Source organism: Saccopteryx leptura, chromosome 13 (genome assembly GCF_036850995.1).
Source record: "Saccopteryx leptura isolate mSacLep1 chromosome 13, mSacLep1_pri_phased_curated, whole genome shotgun sequence".
Classification (NCBI taxonomy): Eukaryota; Metazoa; Chordata; class Mammalia; order Chiroptera; family Emballonuridae; genus Saccopteryx; species Saccopteryx leptura.
The window spans coordinates 18,409,533-18,427,159 of NC_089515.1; the positions used below are offsets into that span (position 1 = coordinate 18,409,533).

A 17,627-nucleotide genomic window follows, 5' to 3' on the forward strand; every position below is an offset into this window, starting at 1 on the left:
GTGCAACTCTAAGGATTGGATGAAGTATTCATTTTTTTTTCCAGAGAGAGGAGAGAGAGAGAGAAAGGCATGGGGGCGGGGAGTGGGAAGCATCAGCTCATAGTTGCTTCTCATATGTGCCCTGACTGGGCAAGCCTGGGGATTTGAACTGATGACCTCAGCATTCCAGGTTGACACTTTATTTATTTTGTGCCATCACAGGTCAGGTGTTCAGCATTTTTCAGACTTAAATGTCCATGGCATTCCCACAGTTGTCTCAGGGTGGCCTTGGGGACTCACTGTTCCATGGAACTGCTTGGGCTGTTGACCCACAATAGCATTTCTATATCATGATGGGTTAGAACTTGCTTCTGGAAGAGGTGAAAGGAAGGGGAGAGTGGTGGCCACTGAAGACGAGGGTTTTGCATGTGAAAGTGGATGAAGGAGGAGGTGAGAGAGTATGAGATGTGAGTACAGGAGAAGTAGAAGATAGAGCTGGAAAGGGGATTGGCGACAGGGCAGGACACCGGGCTAGCTGGGTACATTAGTGTTAAATTGGTAGACAGTGGGAGGTGAGGAGAGACGGGTAAGGCTTAGGGTTGGGGTTGGTCATGGAATTCACCTCTTCCATTCACCTCTGCTCTGGAATAGAGGAACAAGATTCACCAGCATCAGAGGAACCAAAGTTTCACCTTGACCAGGGTGGATGAGTACGTAGGTTGGCCAACACAGTTTGGGCCAGAGATGGAGGAGGTATAAACAGCAGGGGAACCAGATACCTCACTGTTCAAGAAGGGCAGACCTGGGTTTTGTCCTCAAGGGATTCCAGGCCCCTCAATGGTCCCTTTTCCACCTCCTGTCAGCCCCAGGCCTCAGCCTTTGGACTTGTGTTTCTCATCACAGGGGTCTTTCCTGAATTCATGATTGGTATTCTTACATCTTCTGCCCTGCAAGCATCAGGCATTGCCCGGGGCTGATTTGGTTGCCTCTGCCCTCTCTCAGTACTGCGCAGGATGGTGGGTCCTGTGGCTGGAGCACTTTATGTAGCAGTTGGTTTGGGGTCTTATGAGAGTTCTGCTGTCACTCAGGTTCTCCGGAGAGAAGCAATAGGATACACACACACACACACACATGCAATGGGATGTATATGTATATGTATATGTATATGTATATGTATATGTATATGTATATGTATATATGTATGGAAACAGAGTTCATTTGTGAGGGATTGGCTCACACATCAGCTGCCCTGGCTCTCAGATCTTTGGAATTGGACTAGAACTGCCCTACATACTGGCTTTCTGGTCCTCCAGCTTGCAGATGGCACCAATGGTGTAAGCCTCTATCCAAGTAGAAGACCCAAGAGCCTGGAATGCCAATGCCCAAGGGCAGGAGCAGATGAATGTTTGAGCATAAGCAGGAGAAAGCAAATTTGTCCTTCCTTCACCATTTTGTTCTGTTCAGACCCTTAGTGGGTCAGCTGCTGCCCATGTACATTGATTGATGAGGGTGACCTTTATTCATTCTACCGATTCAACTCTCTGTTTCTGTTCTCTTCCAGAAACAATGTTACAGCACCCTAGAAATAATGTGCTAGCCCTTTGGGAATCCCTTAATCCTGTTAAATGGACAGAAAATTAACCATCACAGTCTACTAGCTCACTGTTGCCTGAAATTGGGTCTCTCTTCTGCAAGGTGTCTCACACGCTGTCATGAGACCTCAGCCCAAAATGCCTGATGGTTCTACTTTATTTATGAATTCTCACACCCAGGGAGGCCTCGCTGTATGGAGAGCTTTGACCTGGGAATCTTACCTGAATGGAAAATGGAAGGTTTTGGTGGAGGGTGTGTTAGAAGTTACATAGTGTTGGTATTTCAATTTCAATTTTATTTGACCTGGAGTTAATGACACAAATCTATATTTATTAGTGGCAAGGTTCTTGTAGTCAGGGTGAGTTTATCTTGATGTTCTTGGTCCTGGAATATGTTCCTAAGCCAACTTTTTGTCATCTTAAAGTTGGATTCGGTCCAATATTCTTATTGATTTTAAAATTTCTCTTTGACAGTAGATGGGGAACTAACAGACACCCAGAGCAATCCTTGTTAAACTTTGGGACTGGGATGATGCTGGCCAGACCACAGGTGACACTCCTGACCCTCCCTCCGGGCTTCGTCACTTAGTGACCCTGGCGTGCCAGAATTGGATGGCTCCTGCCCAGATCAGGAAATTGAGGCTCTGATCCTAGAGAAATGTGTTTTCCAGACACATCCTAAAAACCCCAGAAGTTAAACTTGCTGTGTATTATGTGTCACTGTTTATCTGGGCAGACTTGTATTCTTGTGCTGTTGCTGTTTTCTACCTCCCAGTCTCCCCTCCCCCATCACTGTTCTTTTACAGTCTTTGTGAGTCCCGTCGCTGTAGCGTAGCCATCTGCCCTGTAAGGGGAGAAGTCGGGTTGATCTGGTACATGTTGCCTGACACCCTGCTCTGGGCTAAGTATCGGGGCAGGTGCAGAGGGCGGCAGTTAACGTACAGATAAGCGTATAGGGAAGGATAATGTATCGGTAAGCAGATGGGCTCTGGAGGCTGTCTGGGTTCAGATGCCAGATTTGACCCTTAACTAGCTGCTTGACCTCAGGCAAACTGCCTCCAATTCCTAAGGATCAGTTAAATTCTTTGGGTCGGTTTCCCCATCTGTAAAATGGGATAGGGACACATCTACCCTTTAGGACTACTGTCAGGATTAAATGAGTTAAGATGGAGATGTTTAGAGCGTGCCTGTTACCTGATGAGTCTCATTATACTACCACTGTTGTACTGTTTATGGGTGAATAAGGGAAAATGCCCCCTTAAAGAGATTTTACAAGTAGATAAGCCACAGCCACAAATGCCAACACGGACGGTCAGGAATGCCCTGGATCGGCACTATGAGTACTAATATATGAGGTCCACGTGTAATTTCAAATAGTCCCATAGCCATATTTAAAAGAGTAAAAAAAAGAACATGTGAAATTCATCTTAATATATTTTATTGACTCCATTATGTCCAAAATGGTATCATTTTAACATGTCATCAATATAAAAATTATTAATGAGCTATTTTACATTTCTTTTTTTAATACTATATCTTCTAACCTGGTGTATATTTTACATTTACAAAACATTTCAGTTTAAAAGTGAGCTGTCCATTGGAAAGACTTGATCTGTATTTAGAGTTCATAAGATTTACAGTTGCAAAAGTAGACTTAACATTCCCAAGTTGTTCTAAACATGCTTGAAAGTTTTCTAGTAATTGAATCTGGAGCATCAGTGTTAAAACCTGTATTTATATGAATGAAAGTGAAACGGAAGCAGTCGGTTTCTCAGTCGCGTCAGCCACATTGTGTGCTCTGCAGCCGCGTGTGCCTGGTGGCTGCTGTCCCGGCAGCACAGAGAGTGTGGACTGAATCCCTAGGTGAGAGGGAGGCTATTCAGCTGGCAGGATCAGGGAAGGCTTCATGGTAGAAATACCTGTAAATAGAACGTGGACAGGTAGAATTTAAATGCTTGGAGTTAGAGAGGAGTTAGAGGTATAAGAAATACCGTGAGCAGATCCCTGGAAGTAGGAGAACACGCGTAACGATAACCTTGAAGAAGGAAGAAACACGGGCTCGGTCAAGCCCACACTCATGAGCCATCCAGGACGGGTCAGGGTGCCCTTGACCGCAGAGTCAGAAGTTGAGTTTTTGTTAGAGTGCAGGGACCCACCGAGGGTCTGTGAGCGAGGCAGAGGCGTGATCTGTTGGAGGGAGCAGTGTTTCGCGTGGACTGGAGCAGGGAACCACTGGGAACTGAGAAACCGTTAGGAGGCTATTGCAGGCTCCCCGAGTTGGGGTACAGAGGGCTTGGGCTTGGGTGCTGGCTTTAGGAGCAGAGAAGAGGGGAACAGCTCAGAGGAAAAGTCAGACAGGTCCAGTGTGGAGTTAACAGGCCGATGGCCGAGGGCATTGGGAAGTTTGGAGCCCGAGGCTTTCTTGTGCCACCCACAGAAAGAAATGAGAAGCCCTGAGTTTCTTGCTTGTTTCTGTGGAGAGGGGGGCTTAGTTGGGGCAACTGTTAAGTTGGATTGTGGGTGCTTGCCAGGACGGTGAGGACAAGGGGGAAGGGTTGGCTTCGTGTGTGACCTGTCACAGCCGCCTCCTTGGTAATGGAGGCTGCTAGGCTCTGTGGCTCCTGTTCCTAATTGTTTCATTTCAGGCTAGATTCGGGGTTGATGGCATTTGTCCCATGGGTGGGGAAGGGAGGCTGTTGGAGAATGAAGGGGAATCTTGAACTCTATCTTTTGTGTATTTTCCAAAACACAAATACACCCACACACTGTTCTGTGTTAGAGAGAAAACGTACCCCAAATGCATAGTTACGCAAGGACTTGGCACTCTAGGGTCTGCTTCTCGCCGTCCCCTGCAACTCGAGGGGTTTGTCTTTGTAAACTCGGAACGGCGTGGCGGTATTAATGAGTTTGGGCCCAGGGGGACTTTTGCAGTGAGGGCTTGTCCATTCTCTCTGGTAATCTGGATACTTGCATGTCCCATCTAAGTAAAACGTTGAGATTGGTGGGCACCCTGGCCCCAAACCGGGAGCAGCAGTAGTTGGGGCTGAAGCTGCGCCAGCTGTGCCCTTTGTAAATCTGAGTTCTTCCTCCTCCCATCTGTGGGCCCCTCTCGGGGTCAGCTTAGTCAGAGGGTCACGTTCTGTCAGGGGTGACTCTGCCAACAAAGTTTCTGGCTGTGTTAAGGTTCCTCCTTCTGGAAGACATGAATCAGATTTTCCTAAACTCTTTGGAACCTATTCCCATTCCTCTTGGAGTCGGCTTCCTATTTTGTCTTGTATTTCTTAAACGGACTCCCTCTCCCCTGGGGTTGGGGGCGGTGAGTTTTATCCCAGAGTGATTTTATCTGCTCTCTTAATGAGAGTAATACTAGCTAGCTGTGGTGACACATCTCGAAGTTTTAGCGGCCAGGTAGGTACCTTGGAGCCTTACTTCTTGTTCCTGTAGCAGTACAGAGTGGGTGTTCCTGGTTGGTGGGTGACTTTCTTTCACCAGAAAGAAGAGGGATTTAGGGGTCGAGGCTCTTACCGTCCTATGACACCACTATTGGAGCTGGAGGAAGGGAAGGAGAATGGTGAAGACATACCCGTTTTTCCTGTCCTGCCAATCACTTCCACCCACATTTCATTGGTGAGAACTCGTCAGGAGACCCCCCCCCCCAAGTGCAAGGGGGTCTGGGAAACCACGTCCCAGATGGGGAGCCTCTTTTTAGCAGCTGTGCACTAAGGAAAGGGCATGGGCCTTTGGACAGCTGCTTTCCCACATTCCTTGATTTGGTTTCATTTAAGAGAGAAGGAAATGCCCAAGACTGGAAGGTACCTTAGTATCTGGGGACAGGTAGCCCTTGTCTTCATTCACCATCTAAGGTCTGAGACTTCCTCTGGACACATCGCCATTTGCTCATTAGGTTTCAGAACCTAGTATGTCTGAGGCACTGTACCAGACTCATGGCTTATGAGGGGAAGGGGGGGAGAGGGGAAGGACGTCACCCCAGCGTGGGCCCTGATAGCTTTAGGTATGCTATCTTTCCACTCAGCTGTCAGCCTTGTGTATTACCCCATTCCTTCTGCATGTGGCCATGCTGACTGTTCTTAAAACCGGGCTCTGATCATGTCAGCACCCCTTTTTGAACTTTTAGTCTCTCTAGAACTTGCAAGATAAAGTTCCAGCCTCTTAGTGTGATGTTTGAGGTCCTTGACCATTGTCTTCAGCCACCTTTACAGGCTTCTCTGCTGCCACTCCCTCGAACTTCCTGTCCCTGCAGTCAGGCTAACTGGCTTTCTCGCTCTCTCACCTATTCCTCTTGGGCCTTCGCACATCTTTCCCCCTCCCTGGATGGCTTTCTGCTTCTCCTCACCTGTCCTTGCTGGCCCTGGTCAAGCATCTGAGTTCGGCCTATGGATCATGGGGATTCTGTTTCGCCTCCTGGGTGGGACCAAGAGTTTCTCCTCTTTCCCTGACAGGAAGGGACAGGGTCTGTCTGCGTGGGAGCCATTGGTGACACTCCCTCGGAAAGGGATACAAACAGGAGGTTCAGAAACAAGCTTCTACCTAAAAAGAGTTAAGTTTGAGAATGATTGGCACTTAAAACAGAAATTCAGCCTTGCTTTTCAGAAAAATAACAGATGCCTAAATGTTAGTGGCAGGAAGGGGGGCTGCTATTGGTAGCGTTTTGGCTAAGAGCTCAGTGAGGAAAGGGCAGTTTTGATCTGTTGTTCTTGACTTGCTTTTTTTTCCAGATGAGGAAATAGAGGTTAATGGGAAAAGCTCTTTGATCCCTTAATTAATTAGGGTCTTCTGCATTGTGCACTAAAATTTTCTTTTTTAATGTTCAGCTTGCCTTTTAGGCTAGACTGTCTGTTCCCTGAAGGCAGGTGCCAAGGATTCGCCAGCCTCTAGTCTCTGCTGGGCCTAGCGCAGGGCTGAGCATGTCGGTGCCAGCACGTGGCCGACCGGGGTCCAGTTCCTCGTCCTTTCTGTTTTCCAGAGTGAGTACATCGCTCCGTGTGACTGTCGGCGGGCCTTCGTGTCTGGATTCGATGGCTCTGCGGGTGAGTCGCTGAATTCTCTCTGTTCTTGTACTTTTGTTCGCCTCCCAAAAATAGCTGGAGTGAGTTTCAGCCTGTGATATCGCACCAAAAGGAAAATGCAAGCCAGACACTCCCCAGCGAGTCCCTGCGAACCATGTGAGCTCCCAGCATCCTCCCGCTCCCTGCGGTCCCCTTTTAGTGACCCTTTCTCTCTGCCTTTGCTTTTGACGTTTTAGAAAGTTCTAATTTAAAAAATGGTTTTGAACTTCCTATTGAAGAGCACGTAAATATAGAAAACCATACCAATTTCCCTGAATACACCTGTGCAGCTAGCACTGCAAATAACTAATGGGACCCAGTCTTTCCGAGCACGCCTACCTTAGCTTACTGGTCCTGCATAATTCCCCAGTGGTTGGCTTTGGAGATCTCTCTTCACTTTCAGCTTAAATAACAAAGATTAATGTTGAGCTCCATTGGTGCCCTGCCCTGCCTTCTCCAGAACTGTCGGGCCCTTGAGTTTTAGGGTGTGTTTCCCACGTCAGACTCGGACCCCTTAAGCTAGCTAGAGTTGGCGAGAGCCCTCTCTCCTCTTAGTTAGCCTCCTGCTTCCTTTGATGTCAGTGCTAGTGTTGGCTGGCACTTAGGGTTGTTTTTGGCTGATACCTCTGCCGAAAGCCGAGTTCTGCCAGGGCCGTGGGAACTGAGGGCAGGTAATGGGAGGCAGTAACTCCCACTGAGTCATCGCGAACACTCACAGGGTCTGGCTGGGCTCTTCGGGAAAGGTGACTCTCTCCTTTGGGGCGTCCGGTGGAGCAGATCACAGGGGTCCCTGCACAGGAACTGTTCTACCTCTCTCTTCCGGATCATGAGGCCGTTTTGGCCATAGATCCCTAGACCTCTGTTCTGCTGGCCTTGAATCCTGCTGCCCAGGTCGGGCCCTTTGTGTGCAGGGCCCAGTATCCGGGCAGCCGGGGCTGACTCAGGACTGCTTCCTTCAGAGCATGGCCCGCAGCTGCTTCTCAGCGGCTTGGTCTGGTCTCGCCTGGAGGCTTCCCTGCAGTCAGTGCCCACCTGCCCCGCTGGAGTGGGGGTGGGTGGCTGGGCCTCAGGAGCTGGTGCCTCTCCTTGCGCTTGCCCATCTGCGGCCATTTGATGCAGTTGTTGGGTGCTTGTCAGAAGCCGTTTCATTTCTGTGCTCCCTCGCTCCAGGCACAGCCATCATCACAGAAGAGCATGCGGCCATGTGGACCGACGGGCGCTACTTTCTCCAGGCTGCCAAGCAGATGGACAGCAACTGGACTCTCATGAAGATGGGTGCGTAGAGCCAGGGCCGTCCCAACCTTGGCTGGCTGGCTCTGGGCAGGGACCCTGGAGCTCCTCGGGCCTCTTGGGACTTAACCCTTTTATGGGGTCATGAACTGTTTATAGAATCCAAGGTGCGTTAGTCTGTTTGGGCTGCTGTACAGAATGCCGTCGACTGGGTGGCTTCACAGCGGAACTTTATGTTCTTAGTCTGGAGTCTGGAAAGCTGAGATCAGGGTGCCAGTGTGGTCAGGGGCTGCTGAGAGCCCTCTTTCTGCCTTACTGTGTCCTTACATGGCAAGATCTCTCTGTCCTCTTCCTCTTAGAGGGTAACCAATCCTGTTGCATTAGGATGCCACCCTTATGAGTTCATTTGACCTTAATTACCTTCTAAAATCCCTGTCCCTGTACATAGTCACAGTGGGGGTTGGAGCTTCGACATGAATTTTGAGGGGACACAGTCCAGTTCATGGCACGAGGACAACCAAGAAAATAACATCCTTGGATAGACATACCCTTCCGCATTCATTCTGGAAGGTCCTGGGTCAGGATGGTCATTTCGGTGAGGGCCAGAGAGGACAGCTGACTTGCCGCAGATCACATGGCCTGCCATGCACTCGCCTCATGGGCTGGGGCCTTTCCATTGCTCTTTGCGGCCTCATTATTGAGAGAAAGAGAAGGGTCAGGGGCCATTGACATTAGAGGCAGGTAGCTGTCCCCCTGAGGATCCTGGACTTGCTGCCAGCAGCTGAGCTTTGGGGAAGAGCATAGGGCAGGCGCATGGGTCTGGACCTTCCTTGGATAAGTTACTCCACTGGTGAGTTTCAGTCTCCTCATCTGTAAAATGGGGTAGTGAGACATAAAGAAATAATACATGGTAAGCGTTGAGTTCAGTGTTTATCGAGTAGTGTGTGTGTAGACTCTGGTTTTTTCATTTAATTTTGTGCTGGGTGTGTGTTTTTCCTTGTCATTATATCGTCTTTAGGAACACAGTGCTAGAGGTTGTACAGAGGTCTCTTTCTCCGGAATGTTGAACTTGGAGAGTAGAAGATAAAGAGGAAGAGGGGCTACCCAGGCCGAGTGGGGAAGAGTGTGGGGCCATACCTGGAGTTTCCTGTTTGATGTAGGAAGCAAAGAGGAAAGAGGTTGTCACCAGACTCACAGTTCAGGGAACAGAGGTTGTTGACACTGAGTTGCGTTGGCACCAAGATCCAAGCAGCTAGTACTACTACTGAGGTGGTATGCGCATGCACACACGCACGCACACGCACGCACACACGCATGCACGCACTGGGGCCCACACTCTCCATATACACAGGTATGTTTTGATGATCTTAGAGTGTCCTTAGGAACATTTTTGTCCAGGCAGTGGAATTTATTTCTGAAGTTCTTTTCTTTCCTTTTCTATCTCATACACATACATGCACACACATACAGGCATTTTGGGCTGTGGGATGTTATAAATGGACAGACCCAATGCCTATCAACTTTTAAATGCATGCCTCTGTCTTTGGCTCATGCACCCTTAACATACACACACACACATATATATATGTTTGTTCATATGTATATATGCTAGTGTCTGTCCATCTGTCCAAAGAGTAATTATTTTTAAAAAAATAACTACAAATGGAAATTGTGATCTTTCCTGCTTGCACCCCAGTTGATGACCTCGTGTCCCCTGAGATGTGGGTGTCTCTCTTTGGGGCCCAGACCTCCAGCTGTTAGGTCTGTTAACACTTTGGGGTCAGAGTGATAGAGAAGTGATAGTGTCTGTCTGTCTGCTCCTTAATGTGGGTGTGTGGCGGCCCTGAGGGACAAGTCCCGTTTCTTCCAAGCCCCTCTTTGGTTTCTTCTCATAGACGTCTCTTCCCTAAGTCCCCTTTCTTCCTCAGGCATCTCTCCTGTGTCAGGAGATTCTGGTGGTCTGGTTGGTGAGTGATTCACCCCTGGGGCTTTGCCAAATATTTGTCTGCTAGGAAATGACCTCTCTTTGTCCTGTGAAAGTTGTATTAGGGATATTAAAGAAACTTCATTAATAAGTGGCTTGTTTAGTAGTTTGAAAAAATAGGTAAGAATCAAATAGCAAAATAACAACCCAGTGCCAGCTATTGGGCAGCATTGTAGAACTCAGATTCGTGAGCTCATTTCCTCTTAAACCCTTGAACTTCCTTCTGTGGTTATGAGGTTATCAGTACTCAGAATAGTAAAGATACGTACTGTTTTAGAGCATGTGAACTTTCACTCTAAATAGGCATATATTTTACCAAGATATTCCTTGTTTGGCAAAAATCTGATTAAAAAAGTGTACATCCCAAAGGTAGATGGCTTGGGTTAAAGAAAAACTGCAATATCAGAAATAGCTTCAGTTCCCTTCTTGAAGCTTATTTGGTGTCCTATGACTTAGAAACAGAAAGGGCTGTTTTCTCTTGGGCGTCGGGAGGCCCAGGGAGTCATGTTAAAGATGGTGATGGTGGTTCTTTTGTGTCTCTTGAAAGATAAAAAAAAATATTTTATTTTACTGATTTTAGTGAGAGAGGAGAGAGAGAAATGAGGGTGGGGAGAGGAGTGGTAAGCATCAACTTGTAGCAGTTGCTTTTGTATGTGCCTTGACCCAGAGACACGTCTGGGGTTTCGAACTGGTGACCTCAGCATTCCAGCTCGATGCTTTATCCACTGCGCCACCATTAGAAAGATTTTTTTGCTGCTGAGACTTGCGCGCAGCCCTCTGTCAGGCCTGGTTGTGGGGCAAGGTCTTCTCTCTTGGGTGTTGCCCTCCAGATGATGGGAGGGCACTGTGGCATTTGTTTGCCTTACCTGGGTGGGATATAAGGGAAGCTCCCAGCCTTCACTGTTTCAGCACCCAAGTTCTCACCAAGGGACCAGGAGTGGTAGGTGACCGAAGGCTGTTGAGATCATCTTCGTGGTGACACAGTGTACCTATGATGCAGTGATTCCCAGGATGCTGTTTTTACCTGGGGTCTAATGAAATTCCTGCTTTTCTTTCTCTTCTCGCTCACCCTGATCCATGCTTTCCTTATATACCATCTTAACTTCTTGCAGCCTTCCAGAGGGAAGGGAGGGTCAGATTTTCTAAATCCTGCAACCCGCCTTAAGAAGGTGCTTAATAGCGACCCTGCTCTCATACTGTTGGTGAATTGCATCCTTCTGGGTAGGACAGTGAGCTTGGGCCCCCTGGGAATTGTTTCTGATCAGTTCTTCCCCGCGTAGGTCTGAAGGACACACCCACTCAGGAAGACTGGCTGGTGAGCGTACTTCCGGAAGGATCCAGGGTTGGTGTGGACCCGCTGATCATCCCTTCAGGTGAGTGGGCTTGGGCCCTTCCAGCAGGCTGAGGAAGCGGCTTCTGAGTGCCTCTCCAGCCTCCCGGTTTGCTGTGGGCTGTGCTGCATCTGTGGGCTCAGCATGACTTGCTGTCTCCGTGAAGGTCAAAGGGAGGAGGTGGATTCTGGCATAGAGGCGGGACGGCTGTTGGTGGTGGAGATGTCCTTTTACAGCTTCTCATGCGGCACACCCAGTGCAGGGCCCCGGGAGGGTCGCCTTTCAGAAGGTGCCAGGCTCCTCAAGTCCTGTTGCTGGCTACAGGCATTCGGTTTACGGCGGGTTATACGTGTTTCTCCTCAGATTACTGGAAGAAGATGGCCAAGGTTCTGAGAAGTGCCGGCCACCATCTCGTTCCTGTCAAGGAGAACCTGGTGGACAAGATTTGGACAGACCGTCCCGAGCGCCCGTGCAAGCCCCTTCTTACCCTGGGCCTGCATTACACTGGTCAGAACCGCGGCTGTGCCCAGCAAGGCCTCCAGCCATCGTCCCCTTTACCGTCACTACTGGCTGCATCCCAGTCCTTGAGTCAAAGTCAAGCTTGGGCTGATGGGAGGTCTGGCCCACCTTGGTGCAGTGGGCATTTGATGACAGCAGGACCTTTCTTTATTCCCACTGTTGCCACCTACTGCCACTGACTTTGGCAGAGTTTATTCCTGCAAAGTTCTTCTGGGCAGACTCAGGTGCTGCTAGGATGTCCTCCGTGCCACTCAGCTGCTGACTGCCCCTTGGCGTGTCTGGTACTGGACACAGAGCCTGGAGGATGGCCCGTGCCGCTTCCCTCTCTCCTGCTGGTCTCCGTGGGTTTCTCCCCGGGCCCCCGCCCTCTGTACCTCCTGCTCTAGAGCTTTGGGGAGGCGGGTGGGCTTCTTTGGCCAGTGTGCTAGCAGTGGGTGGGGAGCAGGTTCCGTGCACAGCTGTGGGGGCTGAGCGTGCGGGGGCAGCGAGGGCTGGGGGGGAAAGGCCGGGGAGGGAGGCAGGGCTGCCGGCGGGAGGCTTGCTGTGGGGACGGGAGGAGAGGTGGACGGGGAGGTCTGGAATGCAGGCACGTTGCCCAGAGGGGTCCTGGGAAGAAAGCATTGCAGCCCGGACTCGCAGCCAAGTTTTAAATGGCATTCCTGTGCTGGGCTTCAAAGGAGCTTTAGTTATGGGGCAGCCCCAGCTCACTTTCCTGTGACACCCTCACCGAGGTTACTGCAGACAGTGTGGGGGGGTGGCCCAGTGAGTGGCCCAGGTCAGCTAAACACTTCCATCAGCGCGTTTTAAATTTTTAAAGAAACTGAAGTCGAGGCTGACCTACTGCTTGTAGGAGAAGGGAGAGCAGATGTTGCCGGTGAGAGTTCTGTTCAGCAAACACTTGAGTGCAGGCCACAGAGAGGCTGGGTGAAGGAGCAGACGCCCACCCTGGTCATGGGTGGCTGTAACCCGAGTTACAGTGCTACTTGATGGCGGTGGGGGAGTGAGCTCCTCAAGGCCATGATTCACCCCGGGGGTGGCAGGGAGGCCCTGGCTTTGTTTGACAGGGCAAGTGTGATGTGGAAGTGATGGTCACGGTGAGTCAGACCGCTGGGAAATCCTCCGGTCTGAGCACTGAAAGGCAGGTCTTGCTGCCTCAGGAATGTGGATTGGAGGGTGACACTCCCCTATCGCTTCTCTCCGCAGGGTAGTGTGTTTTCAGAGTTGCCTGTGTGTCCTTGTTGCATTAATTGTTACCCGACAGTGTAACTAATTGCTGGTTTAATTGCCTGTCTTCCCTTCTAGATTTGTAGGCCTCCTGAGAGCAGGGACTGGGTATAGGTCAGAGCTGTCACAGCAGTGCCCAGCACAGTGCCTGGCAGATGTCTAGGCCTGGGAAGTCTTGACGCTTCATAGACATTTTTGGATAAACAAATGAATTGATTTTGCTGGTGAGGTAATCAGGGCTGTTGACTGTCAACTGGTGTGGACAGAGTCACACCTGTTGTGTAGCGCTTGATTCCAGGCTTCCTGTCTGCTCAGACAGCACGTTCCCTAGGGTGTGGCGCTGGTTGAGAGTGTTTGGGATGCAGGTTTCTGGGATTAGGGGTGGGGTTGCAAGCCTTTTTAAAATATATTTTTTGCAGGCATCTCCTGGAAGGAGAAAGTTGCAGATCTTCGCTTGAAAATGGCTGAGAGGAACGTGGTGTGGTTTGTGGTCACCGCCCTGGACGAGATTGCATGTGAGTGCTCAGGTTGCACTGTTGGGGCGTGTCACCTAATCTCTCCTTTGGTTCTTTGGGAATCTGTGTTCTCATGTCACTCAGCTTTCTGAGCGGCCGGCGAATACTGAAGAGACCGTGTCACCAAATGGGTATACGTATGCCAAATAGGATGGGAAAAGAACTATGGGGAGTGGGGGAGGGGGTTTAGCCTGCCCCTGAGGAGTGTTTCAGCCGGGCTGCTGTCACATTAGTGGTGATGTCCACCTCTGGCCAATCTCTTCAGGACTGTGATACCTGAGGATAGACATTCTCTCCAAACATTTTGTGCCTGTCAGCATTCATGTCTCTCTGTAGGTGTACAAGTGGGGTCATAGGAGATACACACACACACACACACACACACTTTTCCTGTGGTTCCCTAAGTTCTCTACAGTGAGAATGTTCTAGAAATATTTACCTCAGAAAACCTAGGAACTGAAAGTTCTTTGTGAAGCCTTTTGATGCAATAGCAGTTTCTCAAATTTTAAGCCTTAAACTGGCCTCATGTCCTTATTCGGTACCTTCTGTTATCTTCTGGAGCCTGAAGGAGTCTGGTCGAGCCTTCCTGTTCTGTCCAGGCTCTGGCCGCTGTTTTCTGACTAGATTTGACCCAGCGTAACTGAGAAGAGGCGCTGCCTTAACTTCCGGTTTTCTCACGAGTGAAGGAGACCCTGTAGTGTCCTGTCTTCCAGCCCTCAGCCCTCAAACTTAGTCAGGCGTATCTGGTTTATAGCCCTAATTAACTTAATAACCTCAACATCCGAGAAAATAACATAAAGCTAATTTCTCCCCTTGATTACTAAAAAACTACATTCCCATTGTGGCAAACTTGGAAAATGCAGAGGAAGTATAGTAAGTAGAAGGAAGGAAATTTAAAAAACCACCGACAATCCTGTTACCCAGAGAAGATCGCTTCTAGCATTCTGTGCATGTGTAATGTGGTAGCCTGATGCTTTTCAGTATGCTCTAAGCATGTATGCACATGCTTTTAAGGGATTATCTGCTATTCTGTCATATGGCTCTACCATAATTTACTTATCCATATCCCTAAGGATGACCTTTTTATTATTTCCAGTATTTCCATAATTTTATTATGATGCCACCATCAAAATCTTGGTGCACCAAAACTTGTGTCTTAGTTTCCTGGTGATTTTCGTCCTGGTTCGGGGTGGCTGTTAGCGGTGGAATGATGGGTAGAGAACGTGTGTGTGGCTGGGCTCTGTTTGACCTGTCTTGCCATTTACCTGCCTGAAAAGCTGTGCAGGGGTGTATGAATAGGCCCTTCGTGCCACAGCCTTGCCAGCCCCAGGAACTGTCTTTCTTTTTAAGTGCCAGTTCAATCTGATAGGCAAAACAATGTTGCCTCATTGTCTTACTTTGAGAAGCCATTATTTTAAAATAGCCACAACACTTCATAGCACTCTGATCTTCAGGAAAGAAAGCATTAGGCAACTGGAAGCCTGGGGCCCAGGGCCCAGAGCTATACTCCCTTCTGGTCCCTCTAGTTTCTCAGGCAGGCAGTGACCTCACCAGACCCTCCCGATGCTGGCTGACTGGTCCTCTACCCAGCCAGGGCAGCACAGCTAACCCACGGGTGGGCTGTCGGCTCCGGTTTCATCCGTGGGCCCCTCTGACTCACTGCTTTTGTTCCTCTGCCGGGAAGCCCCGCCTCCACCGGCTGGGTGACCCTTGCAGAGGGGGCCTCCCTGGCCTCTGTCCTGGGTGGGTCTCAGTCCTGCCTTTGGTTGTTTGCCTCAGGAGGGAGACAGCGCTTGGCTCCTTCCCCTTCGTTTGGGAGTGCCGGAGGCTTTCTGCGGCGGCCCTGGCAGGTCACCACCGGCGGACCATTCCAACTCTTTGTCTGGAGGGCATTTCTTGTGTTTTTTGAGGAGTAACTCCTCAGTTCCCTGCTTGGGACAGTGAGGTGGCGGCATAAGAAACAGTTCTGGTGCCATCACTTGGCGGACACGAGCAACTGCAGCTCAGGCGGGACCAGAGAAGAGGGGCCCTCGCTTCTGAGGGATGATGCACCGCCTCCTGCAGCATGAGGCTCTCCCCCTTGAGTTTCTCAGGTCAGGCAGTGACAGGGACTCTGGTGTTTTTTAGGGCTGTTCAATCTCCGGGGATCCGATGTGGAGCACAATCCGGTGTTCTTCTCCTATGCAGTCATAGGACTCGAGACGATCATGTGAGTGTGCCCCGCACCCCGACGCCCTTCCGCACAGCAGCTCAGAGCCCCGGGCCCCTTTCGGGCCGGGCTCCCGATCACTGCCTCATGCTCTGCCGATGCGCTGCTTCTCCTGTCTCCCCTTCCTGCCTCCCGTTTCCTTTCCCTTCCGTCTTTGTTAACAGCAGGTATTTATTCATATCCCACCTCTACCCCAGATGGTTTGAACTCTGAAAGTCCCCGTAGCACTAGGAGATACGAGAATAAGTAGGTGACGACGTTAGAACAAAACCAAGGTTAGTTCACAAAATTCCCACCATAGAGTCTCGTTCAAGCCACACATTAGATTTATGTTTTCCAGCAGCCTATGCAAAGGGGTGTAGCTGCTCAGGGACACAGTCCTGGGTTCACAGTGCAGACAAACCAGCCATTGGGAAGGGCAGAGTGACCCAGGAAGACCCCTGAGTCACACCCTGTCAGATCGTAGTTTATCTTCTGAGGTGTTGCCTGTGACCTTCCTGCCATTGCTTTTCTATCTGGATGGCCTTTTGTGTTCCAACAACATCTTTATTGAGTGCCTGTTATATGCTAGGGTCTCTATCGGGTGTCGGGGTGAATGAGAGAGACAGCGTCCCAGGTTAGAGTTGGGGACATAAGTGTCTCCTGGGGGATTCAGGCACATAAGTGGGCACCCACCAGCTGGTGAATGGGACGGGTACAGGCGTTACAGGAGGGGCCTGGGCTAGACTTGGGATTCGCAGAGACTCTCGGGGGAAGCAGGACTAAAGCAGAGATTAAGGATACATAGGAGCTGGCTAGGGGAGTGGGAGGTGGCAAAAGGAATGGTGATCAAAGTATCGGGAACAGTAGGAGAGAGCACAGTACGTGTGGAGGACCTGGAGTGGGCCAGTGTGGCCGGAGCACAAGAGTGTGAGGCCAGAAAGTGAGCAAGAGCCTCATAAAGGGAAGCCCTCACTGTGGCCACGTTCAGGGGCATTGGCTCCTATCCTGAGTGAGCTGTGTACAGAGAACCACGTGACCAGCCTTGGAAAGAATATTGTGGCTATGAAAGACAGGATGGATCGGGAAGGCTGGAGGCAGGGGCACCAGGTCGGAGGCTGTGGCACTAATCCGGCTGAGAGATGGCAGTGGCCCGAATGAGGGCAGTGACTGGGCCAGGCTGGAGTTAAAGCTGGCCAGGTTTGATAGACGTGGGGGGCTATCAGTTCAGGAGGGAAGGAGGGCGTCAGGGAGGACGGGCTAGTCCTGACCTGGGGAGCTGGCTGGCTGGTGGCAGCAGGCACTGGGACAGGGCACAGTCTGCAGGGCAGGAGTTGGCAGAGGAGTGTGTGGGGGGAGAAGTGCCTGATTCTGACCTCCAGAGGCTAGAGCCGGTTGTCTGTGTGGGTCTGTGCTCGTACCACGAGCCCTTGCTTCCTGTCCCCTCACCTGTGGCCCCTCTGCAGGCTCTTCATTGATGGCGACCGCATAGACGCCCCCAGTGTGAAGGAGCACCTGCTTCTGGACTCGAGCCTGGAAGCCGAATACAGAATCCAGGTGCTTCCGTACAAGTCCCTCTTGAGCGAGCTCAAGGTCCTGTGCACCAGCCTCTCCCCGAAGGAGAAGGTGTGGGTCAGCGACAAGGCCAGCTATGCTGTGAGCGAGACTATCCCCAAGGTTGGTGGCCCCGCCAAGCCCGTCCAAACCCTGCCACACTCTGTGTGCCATCCCCCGTCCCAGCCTGCCGTCACGCGGCTTTGTCTGTAAAGCGGAGGGCAGTCAGGCGGATCTCAGGGCTGGCTCTCGGGTCAGGTGTCATCTGCCTGGACGGGCCCTTCAGCCTCGAGCCATAGCGGGAGCCGGAGGGGCCTTGGAACTCATCGAGTCCTTGTTTCCCAGGGTGCACGTGAGAGATGGTTTTAGGTGGCACGCATTAACACTTCAGTTTATTTAAATGTACCTGTTTTAAAAGTGTTTTAGTGTATACTAGAAAACAATA

At 50.5% G+C, this 17,627-nt stretch overlaps 1 protein-coding gene across 6 annotated transcripts in view; it reads left to right on the forward strand.

Moving 5' to 3' along the window:
- Window positions 1–17,627, forward strand: part of XPNPEP1 (X-prolyl aminopeptidase 1) — a 49,948-nt gene that overhangs the window by 15,044 nt on the left and 17,277 nt on the right. For all 6 annotated transcript variants that reach the window (XM_066355056.1, XM_066355057.1, XM_066355053.1 and 3 more), the window contains 7 exons: window positions 6,556–6,619; window positions 7,808–7,912; window positions 11,132–11,224; window positions 11,546–11,689; window positions 13,345–13,440; window positions 15,568–15,649; window positions 17,095–17,305. In XM_066355056.1, coding sequence (XP_066211153.1) covers window positions 6,556–6,619; window positions 7,808–7,912; window positions 11,132–11,224; window positions 11,546–11,689; window positions 13,345–13,440; window positions 15,568–15,649; window positions 17,095–17,305 — 795 coding nt within the window. The remainder of the gene's footprint in view (window positions 1–6,555; window positions 6,620–7,807; window positions 7,913–11,131; window positions 11,225–11,545; window positions 11,690–13,344; window positions 13,441–15,567; window positions 15,650–17,094; window positions 17,306–17,627) is intronic.